Raw genomic sequence first — 20,737 nt, forward strand, 5'->3', positions numbered from 1 at the left:
CCTCCACCACCCTACTTGGCAGCGCATTCCAGGCCCCCACCACCCTCTGTGTAAAAAACATCCCTCTAATATCTGAGTTATACTTCGCCCCTCTCACCTTGAGCCCGTGACCCCTCGTGATCGTCACTTCTGCTCTGGGAAAAAGCTTCCCACCATTCGCCCTATCTATCCCCTTCATAATCTTGTACACCTCTATTAGATCTCCCCTCATTCTCCGTCTTTCCAGGGAGAACAAGCCCAGTTTACCCAATCTCTCCTCATAGCTAAGACCCTCCATACCAGGCAACATCCTGGTAAACCTTCTCTGCACTCTCTCTAAAGCCTCCACGTCCTTCTGGTAGTGCGGCGACCAGAACTGGACGCAGTACTCCAAATGTGGCCTAACCAGCAATCTATACAGCTGCATCATCAGACTCCAGCTTTTATACTCTATACCCCATCCTATAAAGGCAAGCATACCATATGCCGTCTTCACCACCTTCTCTACCTGTGTTGCCACCTTCAAGGATTTGTGGACTTGCACACCTAGGTCCCTCTGTGTTTCTATACTCTTGATGGCTCTGCCATTTATTGTATAACTCCTCCCTACATTATTTCTTCCAAAATGCATCACTTCGCATTTATCTGGATTAAATTCCATCTGCCACCTCTCCGCCCAATTTTCCAGCCTATCTATATCCTGCTATATTGCCCAACAATGCTCATCGCTATCCGCAAGTCCAGCCATCTTTGTGTCATCTGCAAACTTGCTGATAACACCAGTTACACCTTCTTCCAAATCATTTATATATATCACAAATAGCAGAGGTCCCAGTACAGAGCCCTGCGGAACACCACTGGTCACAGACCTCCAGCCGGAAAAAGACCCTTCGACCAGTACCCTCTGTCTCCTATGGCCAAGCCAGTTCTCCACCCATCTAGCCACTTCTCCTTGTATCCCATGAGCCTTAACCTTCTGAACCAACCTGCCATGTGGGACTGTGTCAAATGCCTAACTGAAATCCATATAGACGACATCCACGGCCCTTCCTTCGTCAACTGTTTTTGTCACTTCCTCAAAAAACTCCACCAAATTTGTAAGGCACGACCTCCCTCTTACAAAACCATGCTGTCTGTCACTAATGAGATTGTTCCGTTCTAAATGCACGTACATCCTATCTCTAAGAATCCTCTCCAACAACTTCCCTACCTTCTTCCCGATGGAAGGAGTGAAAGAGAGAATGTCCAGGGCGCGTGGGAGCCTTGATGATGCTGGCTGCTTTTCCGAGGATGCGGGAAGTGTAGACAGAGTTGATGGATGAGAAGCTTGTTTGCGTGATGGACTGGGCTTCTTTCACGAACCTTTGTAGTTTCTTGCCTTAGAAAGAGTAGGAGCCATACCAAGCTGTGATAAAACCAGAAGGAATGCTTTCTCTAGTGCATCTGTAAAAATTGCTGAGAGTCGTAGCAGACATGCCAAATTTCCTTAGCCACCTGAGAAAGTAGACGTGTTGATGGGCTTTCTTAACTATAGTGTCGGCCTGGGGGGACCAGGACACCTGGAAACCTGAAGCTCTCGACCATTTCCACTTTGTCTCCATTGATGTAGACAGGGGCATGTCCTCCACTACGCTTCTTGAAGTCGATGACTGTCTCTCTCGTTTTGTTGACATTGAGGGAGAGATTATTGTCGCTGCACCAGTTCACCAGATTCTCTATCTCATTCCTGTACTCTGTCTCATCATTGTTTGAGATCCGACCCACTACGGTGGTGTCATCAGCAAACTTGAAATTCGAGGTCAAGAAGAGTGAGGCTGGGATCAATTTGACCATTGGCCATTGCCGATAGATTGAAGGAAGGAGCTGAGAAGCTTCACAGTTTATTGAAATGGTGGGAGTTTGAGCAGGAGATGGTTAAGTCCTGAAAGCTGGCTTTCGCTCCAGGCAGGGAAGCTATTCTCAGGGGACGACTGGTGAGACATCCCAAGTTCACATCTTGTGCGTTCTCCTTCAGTAGCCAGAGGCCGTGAACCTGAGATTTCCCCATCCCTCACTTTGTTGATGTGTGTACACAGAAAGTTGCTGCAGGGGGCGAGGAGATTGTGGAACACGGAAATCACAAAGTGCTTCAGAATGATTATTGACCATGGTATCAGCGCTTTAGACCATTAACAAAAAGGAGAGAGAGAGAGAGATAGGGACAGGTTGCAGGTGAGAATGAGAGTGTGTGCAGACTAGATGTTTCCGTAACTCAGGAGGTGCTAATCACCACAAAGAGCAGTGGAATAGGACTCGTAAATCAAGGGGGAAGGTGCCTCCAGTCACAAGGCACTGACTGGATCTCTTAATTATAAAGAATTTCTGGTGTTGAAACACTCTGTTAAAATGTGCAGTTTTTATTAATTGCCTGCATCCATGCGGAACGTTGATGGGGGTTGAATAAACGTCCAGGGTTTGAAATTCAAAGTTTGAGCAAATTCTGTTCTTAAAACTCATTTTCTAAAGCGAGAAAACTTAAAGGCAGCAACAACGCTCATTTCTAAATCAGAGTAATGATTTATCTTCTTCAAGTCTTAAGTCACATTAAATATCAAATCAAAGTGACACATTAACTAACTATAATTAATAAGCATTTCAGACCTTCCTAGTGGGAGAATCTCACTTAGCAGACTGGAATCGGGCACTGAATTGGAACACATGTCAAGTTTTGGGGTCAACCTTGCTACCAGAAGGAGACAGTATGATGTGGAGATGCCGGCGTTGGACTGGGGTGGACAAGATGAGAGGTCACACGCCACCAGGTTACAGTCCAACAGGTTTATCTGAAATCTTTCGGAGCACTGCTCCTTTGGAAGGAGAGAGGAATGAGATTGGGTGCCTCTTGTTCATTTCTTTCCTCTGGGACCTAAAAAGCTGGGGGGGTAGACTTTTCCAAAATGCTGAGATGCAAAGTGTCAAAGGGAGGGTCAGAATGACATGAGGAATTGGCAGTGGTGCCAGTTACTAATGAAGGCTGGAATTATCTCCAAACACAGCCAGTGCTACTGTTCGCTAAAAGAGCAAGTGAGCAAGCAAACCATCTGAACCTGAATGTTGAATGTCACTAATTACCACCTTCAGCTACTCTCCTGTTACATTGTAATTAGTGGCAAAAAAAATCCACATGACAAGCTTGTGTTGAGTGAAGGGTGTTTATTTCCTTGCACTGCGAGTGTGAACATTGGCAATTCAGTTGGTTTGGACTTGTTTCTTGACACCCATACAACCTTCCTGCTCAGTGAATCGCTTGTGGGAGAATAACTTCCAATCTAAAGCATAGAAACAGGCCATTCGGCCCAGCTGCCCCATACTGACATTTGTGTGGAAGCTTCCACACAAGCTTCCTCCCCACCTGACTTCATCTGTCTATCAACATATCCTTCTATATTTGATTTGATTTATTATTGTCACGTGTATTAACATAGCTATGTTAAAGTATTGTTTCTTACATGCTAAACAGACAAAGCATTCCGTTCATAGAGAAGGAAAGGAGAGAGTGCAGAATGTAGTGTTACAGTCATAGCTAGGGTGCAGAGAAAGATCAACTTAATGCAAGGTAAGTCCATTCAAAAGTCTGACAGCAGCAGGGAAGAAGCTGTTCTTGAGTCGGTTGGTACGTGACCTCAGACTTTTGTACCTTTTTCCCGATGGAAGAAGGTGGAAGAGAGAATGTCCGGGGTGCGTGGAGTCCTTAATTATGCTGGCTGCTTTGCTGAGGCAGCGGGAAGTGTGGACAGAGTCAATGGATTGGGCTTCGTTCATGACTCTTTCCTCTCTCAGATGTATATCTAACTTCTATCCCACTAGTCTCACCTCTTCCTGTGGCAGTGAGTTCCACTCTCTCGGGAGAGAGGTTTTTCCTGAATTCACGATTGAACTTATTAGTGACTACCTGTGATAACCTCCATGAGATCCATGGGGAATCACTGATTGACTTCCCTGTGGGGATGGTTGAGTCTGAATTCCCCTGGTAACAGGCAGTTTCCTGCTCAACTGGAACTCATTACCAGAGTCTTTTATTGATACAGACCCAGGACTGGGCCTGCTGAACTGTAGTCCCAGGAAGGGACTAGTGTGTGCACACCACGGTAGTGGTTTTATTTTGCATTCTGTAATAAACTATGTTCCTTTCCAGTCGCGCTTCCTGAGTTATTACACTGGCGACGAGGACCAAGAAAAGTTTCAGACGGCCTTGCCTTTCAGCAAACCCAACAAGACAGTAAGGGAGAGATACTGAAAATGCTGCTGTTTGGGGAACTGGCACTTTACGATGCAGATATGGAGGATTGGCCCCACAATGCCGAAAGAATTAGATATTTCTTCTGGGCAAATGGGATACAAGGGGACAATAGCAGAAAATCCTCTTCCTGACTGCTTGTGGGGCTCCAACTTTCAGCATCATAAAGAGTTTAACCCACCCGGCAACCCTGGATTCAAAATCTTTCACAGAATTGATTGATGTGGCAGTAAATCACTCCGACCTTTATTGCAACGCTCCAGGTTTAACCAGACTCCCTGGGGAAGCGGCCAGTGAAATCCTGATGAAACTGCGGAAATTGGCAGAACACTGTTCGGACAGGACAGAAATTCCGGAAATGTTAAGAGATCGTCCAGTTTGTGGGATTAATAAAATTGCGACCCAAAGGAAGCCACTGGCTGAACCAACTCTGGATCTCAAGAAAGCCATGGAACTGGCTCGCCCCTACAAAAATGCAGAAAAAGGGGCCTAGGAGCTTCAGGGGTCCACAGACGGTTCCGTCTTCAGCCTTGGACGACCCCCATACCCCAGAGCCAAGTCCCCAGAGGATAACACTCACGTCTCCCATTGGCTGCCAAAAAAGGGCAATTGGAGTCGGAAACCATGGGATTCTGGAATAGATGGAAAGGCTGTCCACAATTCAGGCAGAAGCGAGCATGTCCCTGCCGCACTTACAGTCGTAGGGCCCGCCTCGGACAAGGCTACAGAAACAGGCAAAGTGTGTACCGCCCAGGCTGAAGGGTGAGGCCACCACAGGACAGGGTTTAGAAATAACTCAGCCTGAGGATGAGGAAGTGATGCAGCTAAATTGCATCGCCACACACAAAGAGCCTCCAATCAACATTAAACTGCAGGTAAATGGCCACCCCGTGGACATGGAGGTGGATGCTGGAGCTGCTGTATCCAGTATTGGGGAGTAAACCTTTAGGCAACTCCTATTGGGCATCTTGAGCCTGCGAGACACCAAGGATAGATTAGCCACATACACTGGTAGCCCCTACACATTATTGGGTCCACTGTAACTTAGTTATGTATAGGCAACAGACAGTCCGACTCCCCTAATAGTGATGCAAGGACCAGGGCCCAGCCTCTTGGGAAGGGGCTGGCTACAGAAACTCTGCCTGGATTGGCAATAGATCTTTAAAATGGGGACAGGCAGTCCATACAAAGTCATCGGGAAGTTCCAAGAAGACCTCAGGAAGGTTAGAGGAGCTAGGGCCAAGATCTACATGGAGCCAGAGGCCCAACCTAAGTACTTCGAGGCACAACTGTTCCCCAAGCCCTACATGCCAAAGCAGAGGCCGAATTGGAACGTCTCGAAGAACGTGGCATCATACGTCCAGTACAATTCACTGATTGGGCCGCGCCAGTAGGCCTAGTTTAAAACCTGACAATTTGGCCCGTCTCTGTGAGGATTATAATTTGACGGACAACACAGCTTCCCGCTGAGACAGATACCCTGTGCCACACATAGAAGATTTGCATGCAAAGCTGGGTGGCGGTCACATATTGTTACGGGTAATGTATTCGCATGGATAGAGGGTTGGTTAACAAACAGAAAGCAAAGAGTGGGGGTAAATGGGTGTTTTTCTGATTGGCGATCAGTGACTAGTGGTTTGCCTCAGGGATCAGTGTTGGGACTGCAATTGTTTACAATTTACACAGATGATTTGGAGTTGGGGACCAAGTGTAGTATGTCAAAATTTGCAGATGACACTAAGATGAGTGGCAGAGCAAAGTGTGCAGAGGATGCTGAGAATCTGCAAAGGGATGTAGATAGTCTAAGTGAGTGGGCGAGGGTCTGGCAGATGGAGTACAATGTTGGTAAATGTCCACTGGCAGATAAAATTAGAACAAGAAGGCATGGCCTCAAAATAAGGGGAAGCAGATTTAGGACTGAGTCGAGGAGGAACTTCTTCACATAAAGGGTTGTTAATCTGTGGAATTCCCTGCCCAGTGAAGCAGTTGAGGCTACCTCGTTGAATGTTTTGAAGGCAAGGATAGATAAATTTTTGAACAGTAAAGGAATTAAGGGATATGGTGAGCGGGCGGGTAAGTGGAGCTGAGTCCATGAAAACATCAGCCATGATGTTATTGAATGGCGGAGCAGGCTCGAGGGGCCAGCTGGCCTACTCCTGCTCCGAGTTCTTATGTTCGTTTGTTCTTATATTTTCCAAATTGCTCCCTCTACTCTGTCCGCATCAAACACTCCCAGGACAGGTACAGCACGGGGTTAGATACAGAGTAAAGCTCCCTCTACACGGTCCCCATCAAACACTCCCAGGACAGGTACAGCACGGGGTTAGATACAGAGTAAAGCTCCCTCTACACTGTCCCCGTGCTGTACCAGTCCTGGGAGTGTTTGAAGGGGACAGTGTAGAAGGTGCTTTACTCTGTATCTAACCCTGTGCTGTGCCTGTCCTGGGAGTGTTTGATGGGGACAGTGTAGAGGTTGCTTTACTCTGTATCTAACCCCGTGCTGTACCTGTCCTGGGAGTGTTTGATGGGGACAGTGTAGAGAACATAGAACATAGAACATAGAACGCCACAGCACAAACAGGCCCTTCGGCCCACAGGTTGCGCCGATCACATCCCCACCTCTAGGCCTATCTATAGCCCTCAATCCCATTAAATCCCATGTACTCATCCAGAAGTCTCTTAAAAGACCCCAACGAGTTTGCCTCCACCACCACCGACGTCAGCCGATTCCACTCACCCACCACCCTCTGAGTGAAAAACTTACCCCTGACATCTCCTCTGTACCTACCCCCCAGCACCTTAAACCTGTGTCCTCTCGTAGCAACCATTTCAGCCCTTGGAAATAGCCTCTGAGAGTCTACCCTATCCAGACCTCTCAACATCTTGTAAACCTCTATCAGGTCACCTCTCATCCTTCGTCTCTCCAGGGAGAAGAGACCAAGCTCCCTCAACCTATCCTCATAAGGCATGCCCCCCAATCCAGGCAACATCCTTGTAAATCTCCTCTGCACCCTTTCAATGGCTTCAACATCTTTCCTGTAATGAGGTGACCAGAACTGCGCGCAGTACTCCAAGTGGGGTCTAACCAGGGTCCTATAAAGCTGCAGCATTATCTCCCGACTCCTAAACTCAATCCCTCGATTAATGAAGGCCAGTACGCCGTACGCCTTCTTGACCGCATCCTCCACCTGCGAGGCCGATTTAAGAGTCCTATGGACCCGGACCCCAAGGTCCTTCTGATCCTCTACACTGCTAAGAATGGTACCCTTCATATTATATTGCTGCTTCATCCCATTGGATCTGCCAAAATGGATCACCACACACTTATCCGGGTTGAAGTCCATCTGCCACTTCTCCGCCCAGTCTTGCATTCTATCTATGTCTCGCTGCAACTTCTGACATCCCTCCAAACTATCCACAACACCACCTACCTTGGTGTCGTCAGCAAACTTACCAACCCATCCCTCCACTTCCTCATCCAGGTCATTTATGAAGATGACAAACAGCAAGGGTCCCAGAACAGATCCCTGGGGCACTCCACTGGTCACTGACCGCCATGCAGAGAAAGACCCCTCCACAGCCACAGAGGTTGCTTTACTCTGTATCTAACCCCGTGCTGTACCTGTCCTGGGAGTGTTTGATGGGGACAGTGTAGAGGGAGCTTTACTCTGTATCTAACCCCGTGCTGTACCTGTCCTGGGAGTGTTTGATGGGGGACAGTGCAGAGGGAGCTTTACTCTGTATCTAACTCCATGCTGTACCTGTCCTGGGAGTGTTTGATGGGGACAGTGTAGACGGAGCTTTACTCTGTATCTAACTCCGTGCTGTACCTGTCCTGGGAGTGTTTGATGGGGACAGTGTAGACGGAGCTTTACCCTGTATCTAACTCCGTGCTGTACCTGTCCTGGGAGTGTTTGATGGGGGACAGTGCAGAGGGAGCTTTACTCTGTATCTAACTCCGTGCTGTACCTGTCCTGGGAGTATTTGATGGGGACAGTGTAGACGGAGCTTTACTCTGTATCTAACTCCGTGCTGTGGAGTGTTTGATGGGGACAGTGCAGTGGGAGCCTTCAATATATTGAACAATGGAGCATCCACTACTCTCTGGGGTTGAGATTTATTTCTTAGTGAAGAAATCTCTCCTCGTCTCAGTCCTAAATGATCAGCCCCTCATCCTGAAATGGTGTCCTTGTTTTCGGATTCCTCAGCTAGAGGAAACAACCTCTCAGTGTCTACCCTTGCAATCCCCTTCAGAATTGCATGTGTCTCAATGAGATCACCTCTTATTCTTCTCATCTTCAGAAAATATAGGCCCAATAATTCACTCAACCTGTTGTCATAGGACAACCCTCCAAGGACCAATCCGAGGAGCTTATGCTGTATTGCCTCCAACGCAAATATATCCTTCCTTAAATATGGAGTCCAAAATAGCACCCAGGACTCCAGATGTGGCCTCACCAACACCCAGAACGACTTCTTTAGTCTTGCAATCCAATTCCCTTTCAGTAAAGGCCAACATGGCCACTTGCCTTCCTAGTTGCGTGTTGTACTTTAATACTGTACTGATTTTCTGTGTTTCTTGTGAGAGAACACCCCAGTCCCTCTGAACATCAACATTTACAAGTTTCACACCCTTTAAAATAGTCTGTTCTTCTATTCTTAGACCATCGTGAATAATCTCACACTCCCCATCTTGTGTTCCATCTGCCGTCTTGCTGCACCTTGGGAAAGCAGCATTGATGTGGTTTTGTGTGTGTGTGTGAGCGTGTGTGTGTGAGCGTGTGTGTGTGAGCGTGTGTATGTGTGCGTTTCTATGTGTCTGTTTGTGTGTGTCTGAGCGTGTGTGTGTGAGCATGTGTGTGTGTATGTGTGAGCGTGTGTGTGTGAGTGTGTGTCTGTGTGTATGTGTGTGCGTTTCTATGTGTCTGTGTGTGTGTGTGCATGTGTGAGCGTGTGTGAGCATGTGTGAGGGTGTGTGTGTTTCTGTGTGTCTGTTTGTGTGTGTATGTGTGAGCATGTGTGTGTTTCTGTGTGTGTGTTTGTGAGTGTGTGTGTGTGAATGTGTGTGTGTGTTTCTGTGTGTGTGCGTGTGCGTGTGTGAGTGTGTGTGTGTGTTTCTGTGTGTGTGTGTGTGTCTGTTTGTGTGTGTGTGTGTGTGTTTGTGTGTGTGTGTCTGTTTGTGAGCGTGTGTGTGTTTCTGTGTATGTGTGTTTGTGTTTGTGAGTGTGTGTGTCTGTGAGTGTGTGTGTGTTTCTGTGTATGTGTGTTTGTGTGTGTGTTTCTGTGTATGTGTATTTGTGTGTGAGTGTGTGTGAGAGTGTGTGTGTGTGTGTGTGTCTGTTTGTGAGTGTGTGTGTGTGTCTGTTTGTGTGTGTGAGTGTCTGTTTGTGTGTGTGTGTGTGTCTGTTTGTGAGTGTGTGTGAGTGTGTGCACAGTCACCATCCCCTTTCGCACTGCGTTAACACAGTTTGGTTTGAATAAACACAGTTTGGTTTGAATAATTTTTAACTTGTTTTACCAGAAACCTTTTAGTTGCTGCTTGAAAGCTGGAATAAAGCAGCCTCCCAGTGGTATTTTTCTGGAGAGGAAGAGAAGCAGCCGGAACCCCGTTCCGGTCAAGATCCTGAACCAGGTTCAGAGGCAGATGGAGCAACATGTCTGTCCAGGGTTACAGGCTAAGTGAACCAGCCAATGCTCACAGGCCTTACTGACAGGTCCCCTACTCAATATCCAGACTCTGAACAATTTTGGCTCTTGTCAATGCTGTTGCATTTGACAGTGTGCATCAGAATTGGGACATGGTGTGTTAACTTACTGATGTAGGGATTGAACTAGCAACCTAGAGGTCATTAGTTCAAGTCATGTTGTGAAATTAAGTTCCATAAATTGGTAGTTTGTGAGCTGGTTATTGAAACTTACAGGATACTGCAAGGCCTGGATAGAATGGACGTGGAGAGGATGTTTCCACTAATAGGAAAAACTAGAACCAGAGGGCACAACCTCAGGCTAAAGGGACGATCCTTTAAAACAGAGATGAGGAGGAATTTCTTCAGCCAGAGAGTGGTGAATCTGTGGAACTCTTTGCTGCAGAAGGCTGTGGAGGCCGGGTCATTGAGTGTCTTTAAGACAGAGATAGATAGGTTCTTAATTAATAAGGGGATCAGAGGTTATGGGGAAAAGGCAGGAGAATGGGGATGAGAAAAATATCAGCCATGATTGAATGGCGGAGCAGACTCGATGGGCTGAGTGGCCTCATTCTGCTCCTATGTCTTATGGTTTTATGGTTCTTCAAAAAGTGAGCATAGAAGTTACCTGGTTGCTATAAAAACAAACTCCTTCATGAATGAGAAGAACCAGTCACATAATCGCCATCTTCCATCATCTCCCGCACCAACTCCCTCAGCCTTATCCAGCCACCATCTCCCTCAACCCAAATCCTCACCTCCTTCAATTCTAGCCATCCACTATCTCCCCATTTCCCTCCACCCCCATCTCCCCATATCCTTTCTCTCTCTCTCTCCTGAAACACACCTGATTACTATTTGACTGGAATCATATTCTTCACTTTGGTGCGTTTCCCTGGTAACTTGCTCCACGAATCAATGTCCTTTGGGTGAAAGAGTTCCCTTCCATTCTTATTCCGAGCTTTCTATCTTTCACCATCCTGAAGACATTCCTGCCTTTGTCTTTGGCTTTGCCTTTGGCTGTCTTGTCTGGAGACAATACACATCTTTTTAGCCTGTCTTGATGCTCTCTCCACTCACGTTGTTTGTATCTTAAAGACTTGATTAGTTGTAAGTGTTCGCATTCCAACCATTATTCATGTAAATTGAGTCTGTGTCTTTATATGCCCTGTTTGTGAACAGAATTCCCACTCACCTGAAGAAGGGGCTTGGAGCTCCGAAAGCTTGTGTGGCTTTTGCTACCAAATAAACCTGTTGGACTTTAACCTGGTGTTGTTAAACTTCTCACTTTGGATGTTCTCCCAGCAGCTCATTGCTTCCCGTCAGAGATTGTACATGACCAATCAGAGGAATCGGCTGAATGGGGTCAAAGTCTTTTCCAATTCTATCCTTTCTGATCTCCTCTAATATTTGGAGTTTTAGTTGTATTTCTATTCTGGCGGTGAAATAGTTCAGGTTAGACTCTGCATCTGTTTACAGTGCGGTGTAATTGCCCAGTCTTTGAGTTAGTAACTAACAGCCCCATGTGTATTTACACCTAGAGACTGGATTCAGACAGCTTTATTCTCAGACTGATGCCTGAGGTTAAATGACTCATTGCTCACACACAGTCATCCCATTTACATTGGTTTATTTGTGCTTTTGTCACAATTCCAGGCAGTGTTGGATCAGAAAACAGATAAATAAGGAGAACACAAATATCAAGCTGTTTTTGTGTAACTTCAGTCTGCAGACTTCTCACACGTCAGAAATACATCGTCTGCAGAAAGTCTGAGGTGAAACCTGTAATCAGGTAAAATAGTGTAAAAGCTACAACACAGAAACAGGCCACTCGGCCCAACTAGTCACTGCTAGTGGCCACACTCCACGGGAGCCTCCTCCCACCTAATTCTCACCCATCCCCTGTGTCCCTCTAATCCCACCTTTCCCTGTATCTCGCTGTCCATTCTGCCCCTTATCCTTCCATAAGCCATGTCGATCTGATCTACCCGAATCTTTCCTTCCTAATTCTCAAGTTGCCTCTTGTGATGTTAACCTCAGATTGCCTTTTGGCACAGTGTATGGGAGCTGCCTTCTTTCAAAAGTGTGATGACTTCAGCCAGGCTAATGAGGTCGGCTTGCTTGAGTATGAACTGCCTGATGAGTCCTAATTGATGGTTAAATCATGGAGCCTCATGCTCCCTGTTTAAAGCAGGTGTACACAGTAAGGAGTCTCACAACACCAGGTTAAAGTCCAACAGGTTTATTTGGTAGCAAATACCATAAGGTTTCGGGGCACCGCTCCTTCTCCACATCAAAGCAGGTGTGTCAGACTCCCAGCCTGCATTCAGCAGGGAGCAACTGGAGAGCTGGCTGTACAGATGTATGGTGTAAATAAAGTAACTTGGTGACAGGACTTTCGCCTCCGTGGAGTTATTACAAATTGATAATCCAACCTTCTGTCCTTTGTGTTTGAACACAATCAGCAAAGGCCCCGATACTTTGCCAGTTCTATATCTTGGTTTTTTGTTCTATATCTTGGTTTCAGATAAAGCTCGGCACAACATCATGGGCCGAAGGGCCTGTTCTGTTCTGTACTGTTCTATGTTCTACTCCCCAGTACTGTGGCCATTATCAGAGGGATTTCTGGGTGGGTATTGGGTTAGGATTGGGATAGGCTGAATTCCTGGCCCATATTTGTAGCTCATTAGAATTATCAGCCACGTTGGGGCCTGGGTCGGAATGTGTTTGCCCGCAGAGCGATGGAAAAGTGCATTGAAACACCATTCAGTAATGCTGGATACAGGGATGTTCATTACCCCAGACAGCAGCGTTACTAAAGATCGTTCGGAGAGATTTGAAAGGTCAGTTTCAGCAGTGCGATTGATTGTAATAACCTAACTGCTGATTTCTGTTCATTCCACACAAACCACTCATACAGCAACATTCTCAATGGTTTGAGTCACAGGTGTGTTTATTTAGTGTCCAACCCAAAGAGCTTCACAGACCAAAGAAACACTTTTCAGAATTTTTTTACTCTCTGCAATTGAACCTTTTGGCTTTTCTCAGATTTTCTGTTATTTATTCGTGGGACATGGGCATCGTTGGCTGGCGAGCTTTTATTGCCCATCCCTAGCTGCCCTTGAACTGAGTGGCTTTTTGATTTGATTTGATTTATTATTGTTGTCACATGTATTTGTGAACAGTGAACAGTATAGTGAACATATATACAGTGAAAAGTATTGTTTCTTGCGTGCTATACAGACAAAGCATACTGTTCATAGAGAAGGGAAGGAAAGAGTGCAGAATGTTGTGTTACAGTCAAAGTGAGGGTGTAGATAAAGATCAGCTAGCCAGGCCATTTCACAGGGCAGTTGAGAGTCAACCACATTGCTATGGGTCTGGAGTCACATGCAGTCATGATGTGGAGATGCCGGCGTTGGACTGGGGTAAATACAGTAAGAGTTTTAACAACACCAGGTTAAAGACCACTTTAACCTGGTGTTGTTAAAACTCTTACTGTATCATATGTAGGCTAGATCAGGTAAGGATGGCAGATTTCCTTCCCTGAAGGACATTAGTGAACCAGGGTGGGTTTTTCCAACAATGGTTTCATGGTCATCAGTAGATTCCTAATTCCAGATTTTTTTTTATTGAATTCAAATTCCACCATCTGCCGTGGCGGGATTCGAAACCGGGTCCCAAGAACATTAGCTGAGTTTCTGGATTAATAGTCTAGCGATAATACCACTAGGCCATTGTCTCCCCTGTTGAGTGTAAGAGTTTCCTCATCCTAATTGAAAGATGAGGGTCAGATAATTTCTGGTGTAAGTACATTAATTGGATTTAATTCAGCATTTGAATTCCGACAGAATTTAGAAGGTTTTGAAATGAATAGGGGGATTGGTTATAAGTTTCACTTGATCTAAAAATCTACAGAGATTTCAATATTCTAATATTTTTATCGTAAGGATTGAATCGTCTTTGGTAAACATCTGTGTCAAAGAACATCTGTCTCCCTGAGCAGCCCAGCTGGATTTTAATATGGGCTTTAGTATCAAACGAATTCATCCAAGCACAGGCCAACTCAAATGATCTTTCCCCTCTCATTTCATCATGACACGTTGATGGACTATAACTAAAAGAAATGAAGTGTTTTCCGACAACAGGGTGTCCCAGATGGAATCCTCTGGAAGCACAGGTCACTGTTGGAACGTAGGAATCATGGAGACTCATTTAGACACAAGCAACAGAGTGATAATGCGCTGAGAATCTGCTTTTACCGATATTGGTTGTAAGGGTAGATTTATTCTTGTTACAGATGCTGAAAGCGAATGCACAGAAGATCACATGTTGTCGAGCGAGGACACGGCACTATTCAAAGAGGAGGCAGCTCTGCAGGAGGTAGAGAACAAAGCAGGGGCTCACAGTTCCGCACTAGATGCTATTATCTGTAAGTCCAATTGCTTGTCATGTTCAGGCGAAGTACAGAGATGCTGAAGGTTTAAAACACATCTTAATATTCAAATAGGTGAAACTCTTCCTCCCTTTGATTGACACAAATATTTAGATACAGTTATTGAAAATTTATACAGACCATAATTCCATATACATCCCTCCCAAACCCAGGGGGAAGATCAGAGTGTAATAGAGAGGGGGTGTGTGTGTGTACATGAGAGGGTGGGGGTGTGTGTGTGTACATGAGAGGGTGGGGGTGTGTGTGAGTGTGTGTGTGTGCATGTGTGTGTGTATGTGTGCGTGTGTGTGTGTGTGTGAGAGAGGGTGGAGGTGTGTGTGTGGTGAGAGTGTGTGTGTGAGAGAGAGCGAGAGTGTGTCAGAGGGTGGGGGTGTGTATGAGTGTGTGTGTGTGAGAGTGTGTGTAGTGAGAGTGTGTGTGTGTGTGTAGTGAGTATGTGTGTGTAGTGAGAGAGTGTGTGTGTGTGTGTAGTGAGAGCATGTGTGTAGTGAGAGAGTATGTGTGTGTGTGTAGTGAGAGTGTGTGTGTAGTGAGTATGTGTGTGGTGTGTGTGTAGTGAGAGAGTGTGTTGTGAGAGCGTGTGTGTAGTGAGAGAGTATGTGTGTGTGTGTAGTGAGAGCGTGTGTGGTGTGAGTGTGTGTGTAGTGAGAGTGTGTGTAGTGAGAGTGTGTGTGTGTGTGTGTGTAGTGAGAGTGTGTGTGTAGTGAGAGTGTGTGTGTAGTGAGAGTGTGTGTAGTGAGAGCGTGTGTGTGTAGTGAGAGTGCGTGTGTCGTGAGAGTGCGTGTGTAGTGAGAGAGTGTGTGTGTGTGTAGTGAGAGTGCGTGTGTGTGTGTGTAGTGAGAGAGTATGTGTGTGTGTGTGTGTGTAGTGAGAGTGTGTGTGTAGTGAGAGAGTGTGTGTGTGTGTGTGTGTAGTGAGAGTGCGTGGGTAGTGAGAGTGCGTGTGTAGTGAGACTGCGTGTGTAGTGAGAGTGCGTGTGTAGTGAGAGTGCGTGTGTAGTGAGAGTGCGTGTGTAGTGAGAGTGCGTGTGTAGTGAGAGTGCGTGTGTAGTGAGAATGCGTGTGTAGTTGGAGAGTGTGTGTAGTGAGAGAGTGTGTATAGTGAGAGAGTGTGTGTAGTGAGAGAGTGTGTGTAGTGAGAGAGTGTGTGTGTGTAGTGAGAGAGTGTGTGTGTGTAGTGAGAGAGTGTGTCTGTAGTGAGAGAGTGTGTGTGTGTAGTGAGAGTGTGTGTGTAGTGAGAGAGTGTGTGTGTGTAGTGAGAGTGTGTGTGTAGTGAGAGTGTGTGTGTAGTGAGAGTGTGTGTAGTGAGAGAGTGTGTGTGTGTAGTGAGAGTGTGTGTGTAGTGAGAGTGTGTGTGTAGTGAGAGTGTGTGTGTGTGTAGTGAGAGTGTGTGTGTAGTGAGAGAGTGTGTGTGTAGTGAGAGAGTGTGTGTGTGTAGTGAGAGAGTGTGTCTGTAGTGAGAGAGTGTGTGTGTAGTGAGAGTGTGTGTGTAGTGAGAGAGTGTGTGTGTGTAGTGAGAGTGTGTGTGTGTAGTGAGAGTGTGTGTGTAGTGAGAGAGTGTGTGTGTGTAGTGAGAGTGTGTGTGTAGTGAGAGTGTGTGTGTAGTGAGAGTGTGTGTAGTGAGAGTGTGTGTAGTGAGAGTGTGTGTAGTGAGAGTGTGTGTGTAGTGAGAGTGTGTGTAGTGAGAGCGTGTGTGTGTCGTGAGAGTGCGTGTGTCGTGAGAGTGCGTGTGTAGTGAGAGTGTGTGTGTGTGTAGTGAGAGTGTGTGTGTAGTGAGAGTGCGTGTGTAGTGAGAGTGTGTGTGTGTGTGTGTAGTGAGAGAGTGTGTGTAGTGAGAGAGTGTGTGTAGTGAGAGTGCGTGTGTAGTGAGAGTGCGTGTGTAGTGAGATTGTGTGTGTAGTGAGAGTGCGTGTGTAGTGAGAGTGCGTGTAGTGAGAGTGCGTGTGTAGTGAGAGTGTGTGTGTAGTGAGAGAGTGTGTGTAGTGAGAGAGTGTGTGTAGTGAGAGAGTGTGTGTAGTGAGAGAGTGTGTGTAGTGAGAGTGTGTGTGTGTGTGTGTAGTGAGAGTGTGTGTGTAGTGAGAGAGTGTGTGTGTGTGTGTGTGTAGTGAGAGTGCGTGTGTAGTGAGAGTGCGTGTGTAGTGAGAGTGCGTGTGTAGTGAGAGTGCGTGTGTAGTTGGAGAGTGTGTGTAGTGAGAGTGCGTGTGTAGTGAGAGTGTGTGTGTAGTGAGAGTGTGTGTGTAGTGAGAGTGTGTGTGTAGTGAGAGAGTGTGTGTAGTGAGAGAGAGTGTGTAGTGAGAGAGTGTGTTTAGTGAGAGAGTGTGTGTAGTGAGAGAGTGTGTGTAGTGAGAGAGTGTGTGTAGTGAGAGAGTGTGTGTGTGTAGTGAGAGCGTGTGTGTAGTGAGAGCGTGTGTGTAGTGAGAGCGTGTGTGTAGTGAGAGTGTGTGTGTAGTGAGAGAGTGTGTGTAGTGAGAGTGTGTGTGTAGTGAGAGTGCGTGTGTAGTGAGAGTGTGTGTGTGTGTGTGTGTAGTGAGAGTGCGTGTGTAGTGAGAGTGTGTGTGTGTGTGTGTAGTGAGAGTGTGTGTGTAGTGAGAGTGTGTGTGTAGTGAGAGCGTGTGTGTAGTGAGAGCATGTGTGTAGTGAGAGCGTGTGTGTAGTGAGAGTGTGTGTGTAGTGAGAGTGTGTGTGTAGTGAGAGCGTGTGTGTAGTGAGAGAGTGTGTGTAGTGAGAGTGCGTGTGTGTGTGTAGTGAGAGTGCCTGTGTGTGTGTAGTGAGAGTGCGTGTGTGTGTGTAGTGAGAGTGTGTGTGCGTGTGTAGTGAGAGCGTGTGTGCGTGTGTAGTGAGAGCGTGTGTGTAGTGAGAGCATGTGTGTGTGTAGTGAGAGTGTGTGTGTAGTGAGAGCGTGTGTGTGTGTAGTGAGAGCATGTGTGTGTAGTGAGAGTGTGTGTGTAGTGAGAGTGTGTGTGTAGTGAGAGTGTGTGTGTAGTGAGAGCGTGTGTGTAGTGAGAGCGTGTGTGTAGTGAGAGTGCGTGTGTGTGTGTGTAGTGAGAGTGTGTGTGTAGTGAGAGCGTGTGTGTGTGTAGTGAGTGTGTGTGTGTGTAGTGAGAGTGTGTGTGTAGTGAGAGCGTGTGTGTAGTGAGAGCATGTGTGTAGTGAGAGTGCGTGTGTGTGTGTAGTGAGAGTCTGTGTGTGTGTGTAGTGAGAGTGTGTGTGCGTGTGTAGTGAGAGCGTGTGTGCGTGTGTAGTGAGAGCGTGTGTGTAGTGAGAGCATGTGTGTGTGTAGTGAGAGTGTGTGTGTAGTGAGAGTGTGTGTGTAGTGAGAGCGTGTGTGTAGTGAGAGTGTGTGTGTAGTGAGAGTGTGTGTGTAGTGAGAGCGTGTGTGTAGTGAGAGTGCGTGTGTGTGTGTGTAGTGAGAGTGTGTGTGTAGTGAGAAAGTGTGTGTGTGTGTAGTGAGAGTGTGTGTGTAGTGAGTGTGTGTGTAGTGAGAGTGTGTGTGTCGTGAGAGCGTGTGTGTGTGTGTAGTGAGAGCGTGTGTGTGTGTAGTGAGAGTGTGTGTGTGTCGTGAGAGTGTGTGTGTAGTGAGAGTGTGTGTGTAGTGAGTGTGTGTGTAGTGAGTGTGTGTGTAGTGAGAGTGTGTGTGTAGTGAGAGTGTGTGTGTAGTGAGAGTGTGTGTGTGTAGTGAGAGTGTGTGTGTGTAGTGAGAGCGTGTGTGTGTGTGTGTAGTGAGAGCGTGTGTGTAGTGAGAGCGTGTGTGTGTGTGTGTAGTGAGAGTGTGTGTAGTGAGAGTGTGTGTGTAGTGAGAGTGTGTGTGTAGTGAGAGCGTGTGTGTAGTGAGAGTGAGTGTGTAGTGAGAGTGTGTGTGTGTGTAGTGAGAGTGTGTGTGTAGTGAGTGTGTGTGTAGTGAGAGTGTGTGTGTCGTGAGAGCGTGTGTGTGTGTGTAGTGAGAGCGTGTGTGTGTGTAGTGAGAGTGTGTGTGTGTCGTGAGAGTGTGTGTGTAGTGAGAGTGTGTGTGTAGTGAGTGTGTGTGTAGTGAGAGTGTGTGTGTAGTGAGAGTGTGTGTGTAGTGAGAGAGTGTGTGTGTGTAGTGAGAGTGTGTGTGTAGTGAGAGTGTGTGTGTAGTGAGAGTGTGTGTGTGTAGTGAGAGTGTGTGTGTGTAGTGAGAGCGTGTGTGTGTGTGTGTAGTGAGAGCGTGTGTGTAGTGAGAGCGTGTGTGTGTGTGTGTAGTGAGAGTGTGTGTGTAGTGAGAGTGTGTGTGTAGTGAGAGTGTGTGTGTAGTGAGAGCGTGTGTGTAGTGAGAGCGTGTGTGTGTGTGTGTAGTGAGAGTGTGTGTGTAGTGAGAGTGTGTGTGTAGTGAGAGTAAGTGTGTAGTGAGAGTGTGTGTGTGTGTAGTGAGAGTGTGTGTGTGTAGTGAGAGTGTGTGTGTGTGTAGTGAGAGTGTGTGTAGTGTGAGCGTGTGTGTAGTGAGAGCGTGTGTGTAGTGAGAGCGTGTGTGTAGTGAGAGCGTGTGTGTGTGTGACAGAGAAGGTGTGAGTGAAGGGAGTAGCTGAAGAAGTGAGAGTGCTGGAGGGTGGAGGGAATAGAGGGAGTGACACTCGGTTAGTTTTCACAGCTCCTCAGTCCTGGTTTCAGATAGGCATTGCCAGGAGGTTTGGGTGCAGGCTGGGTCAGGCCTGTTGGCCAGGTGACTGGTTTGGAAATGAAAGGGTGTACAGCGGGAGAAACTGGCCAAAGCAATTCAAAGCAGCTCAAAGAAGCTGTTTCACTCTCAAAATAATCCTTGGGCCCCTGACTGCCAACATCTGGCTTCTATTGCACAACACGAATGACACAGTTCCACAATGATTTCAGCTGTAAGTTGCAGAGACAGAGAGAAGCTTTGCCAGTCAAACACATTCTGTAAAAGCATCTGAACCACAGATAGAAAAGTGAAGCTATTGTGAACATTATTGGAAATGTCAAAGCTTCACATGAATAAAGAGGATTGTTGATATTGATTGTGATTAATTCTCAACGTTTATTAAAGGAACAAAGTCTTAATTCGCCACAAACTGATTCAAAGCTAATGGGTGTGAAAAAAGAGCAAAAATCATTCTTTTAGAATAGTGAAAGGTAATTGGACTCAAAACATCTCAGAGAATCATACAGCGCAGAAGAGGCCCTTCAGCCCATCGAGTCTGCAGCGACATATTCGAAACACCTGAACTCCAACCTAATCCCATCAGTCAGCACTTGGCCCATAGCCCTGAATGTTCTGATGTGCCAAGTGCTCATCCAGGTACTTTTTAAAGGATGTGAGGCATCCCGCCCCCACCACCCTCCCAGGCAGCGCATTCCAGATTGTCATCAAGCTCTGGGCAAAAATGTTTTTCCTCACATCCCCCCTAAACCTCCTGCCCCTCACCTTGAAATTATGTCCCCTCGTGACTGATCCTTCAACTAAGGAGAACAGCTGCTCCTTATCCACTCTGTCCATGTCTCTCAATCTTGTACACCTCGATCAGGTCGCCCTCAGTCTTCTCTGCTCCAACAAAAACAACCCAAGCCTATCCAACCTCTCTTCATAACTAAATGCTCCATCCCAGGCAGCATCCTGGTGAATCTCCTCTGCACCCCCTCCAGTGCAATCACATCCTTCCTATAATGTGGTGACCAGAACTGCACACAGTGCTCCAGCTGTGGCCTCACCAAAGTTCTATACAACTCCAACATGACTTGCCTGCTTTTATAATCTATGCCTCGATTGATAAGGCGAATGTGCCATATGCCTTTTTTACCACCCGAATAACATGCCCTTCCGCTTTCAGAGATCTGTGGGCAAACATGCCAAGGTTCCTTTATTCCACAGAACTTCCTGGTGTCCTACCATTCATTGAATATTTATTTGTCAAATTACTCCTTCCAAGGTGAATCACCTCACACTTTTCAGGGTTAAATTCCATCTGCCACTTACCTGCCCATTTGACCATTCCGTCTATATCTTCTTGTAGCCCAAGACGCTCCACCTCACTGTTAACCACCCGTCCAATCTTTGTGTCAACCGGAAATTTACTAATCTTACCCCCCACGTAGTCATCAGTGTCATTTATATAAATGCTGAATAATAGGGGACCCAACACAGATCCCTGTGGTCCGCCACTGGACACTGGCTTCCAGTCACTAAAGCAGCCTTCTGTCATCACCATCTGTCTCCTACAACTGAGACAATTTTGAATCCACTTCATCAAATTACCCTGTATCCCATGTGAATTTACCTTCTTTACAAGTCTCCCATGTGGGACCTTGTCAAAGGCTTTGCTGAAATCCATATAAACTACATCGACTGCACTACCCTCATCTACACACCTGG

General features: G+C 46.6%; 1 protein-coding gene across 1 annotated transcript in view; it reads left to right on the top strand.

Annotated features, from left to right (window-relative positions):
* Positions 1-20,737, top strand: part of mdfi (MyoD family inhibitor) — a 97,264-nt gene that overhangs the window by 26,728 nt on the left and 49,799 nt on the right. Inside the window, exon 3 of the mRNA XM_078241981.1 lies at positions 14,240-14,371. Coding sequence (XP_078098107.1) covers positions 14,240-14,371 — 132 coding nt within the window. The remainder of the gene's footprint in view (positions 1-14,239; positions 14,372-20,737) is intronic.

This window comes from Mustelus asterias, chromosome 25 (assembly GCF_964213995.1).
Source record: "Mustelus asterias chromosome 25, sMusAst1.hap1.1, whole genome shotgun sequence".
Classification (NCBI taxonomy): domain Eukaryota; kingdom Metazoa; phylum Chordata; class Chondrichthyes; order Carcharhiniformes; family Triakidae; genus Mustelus; species Mustelus asterias.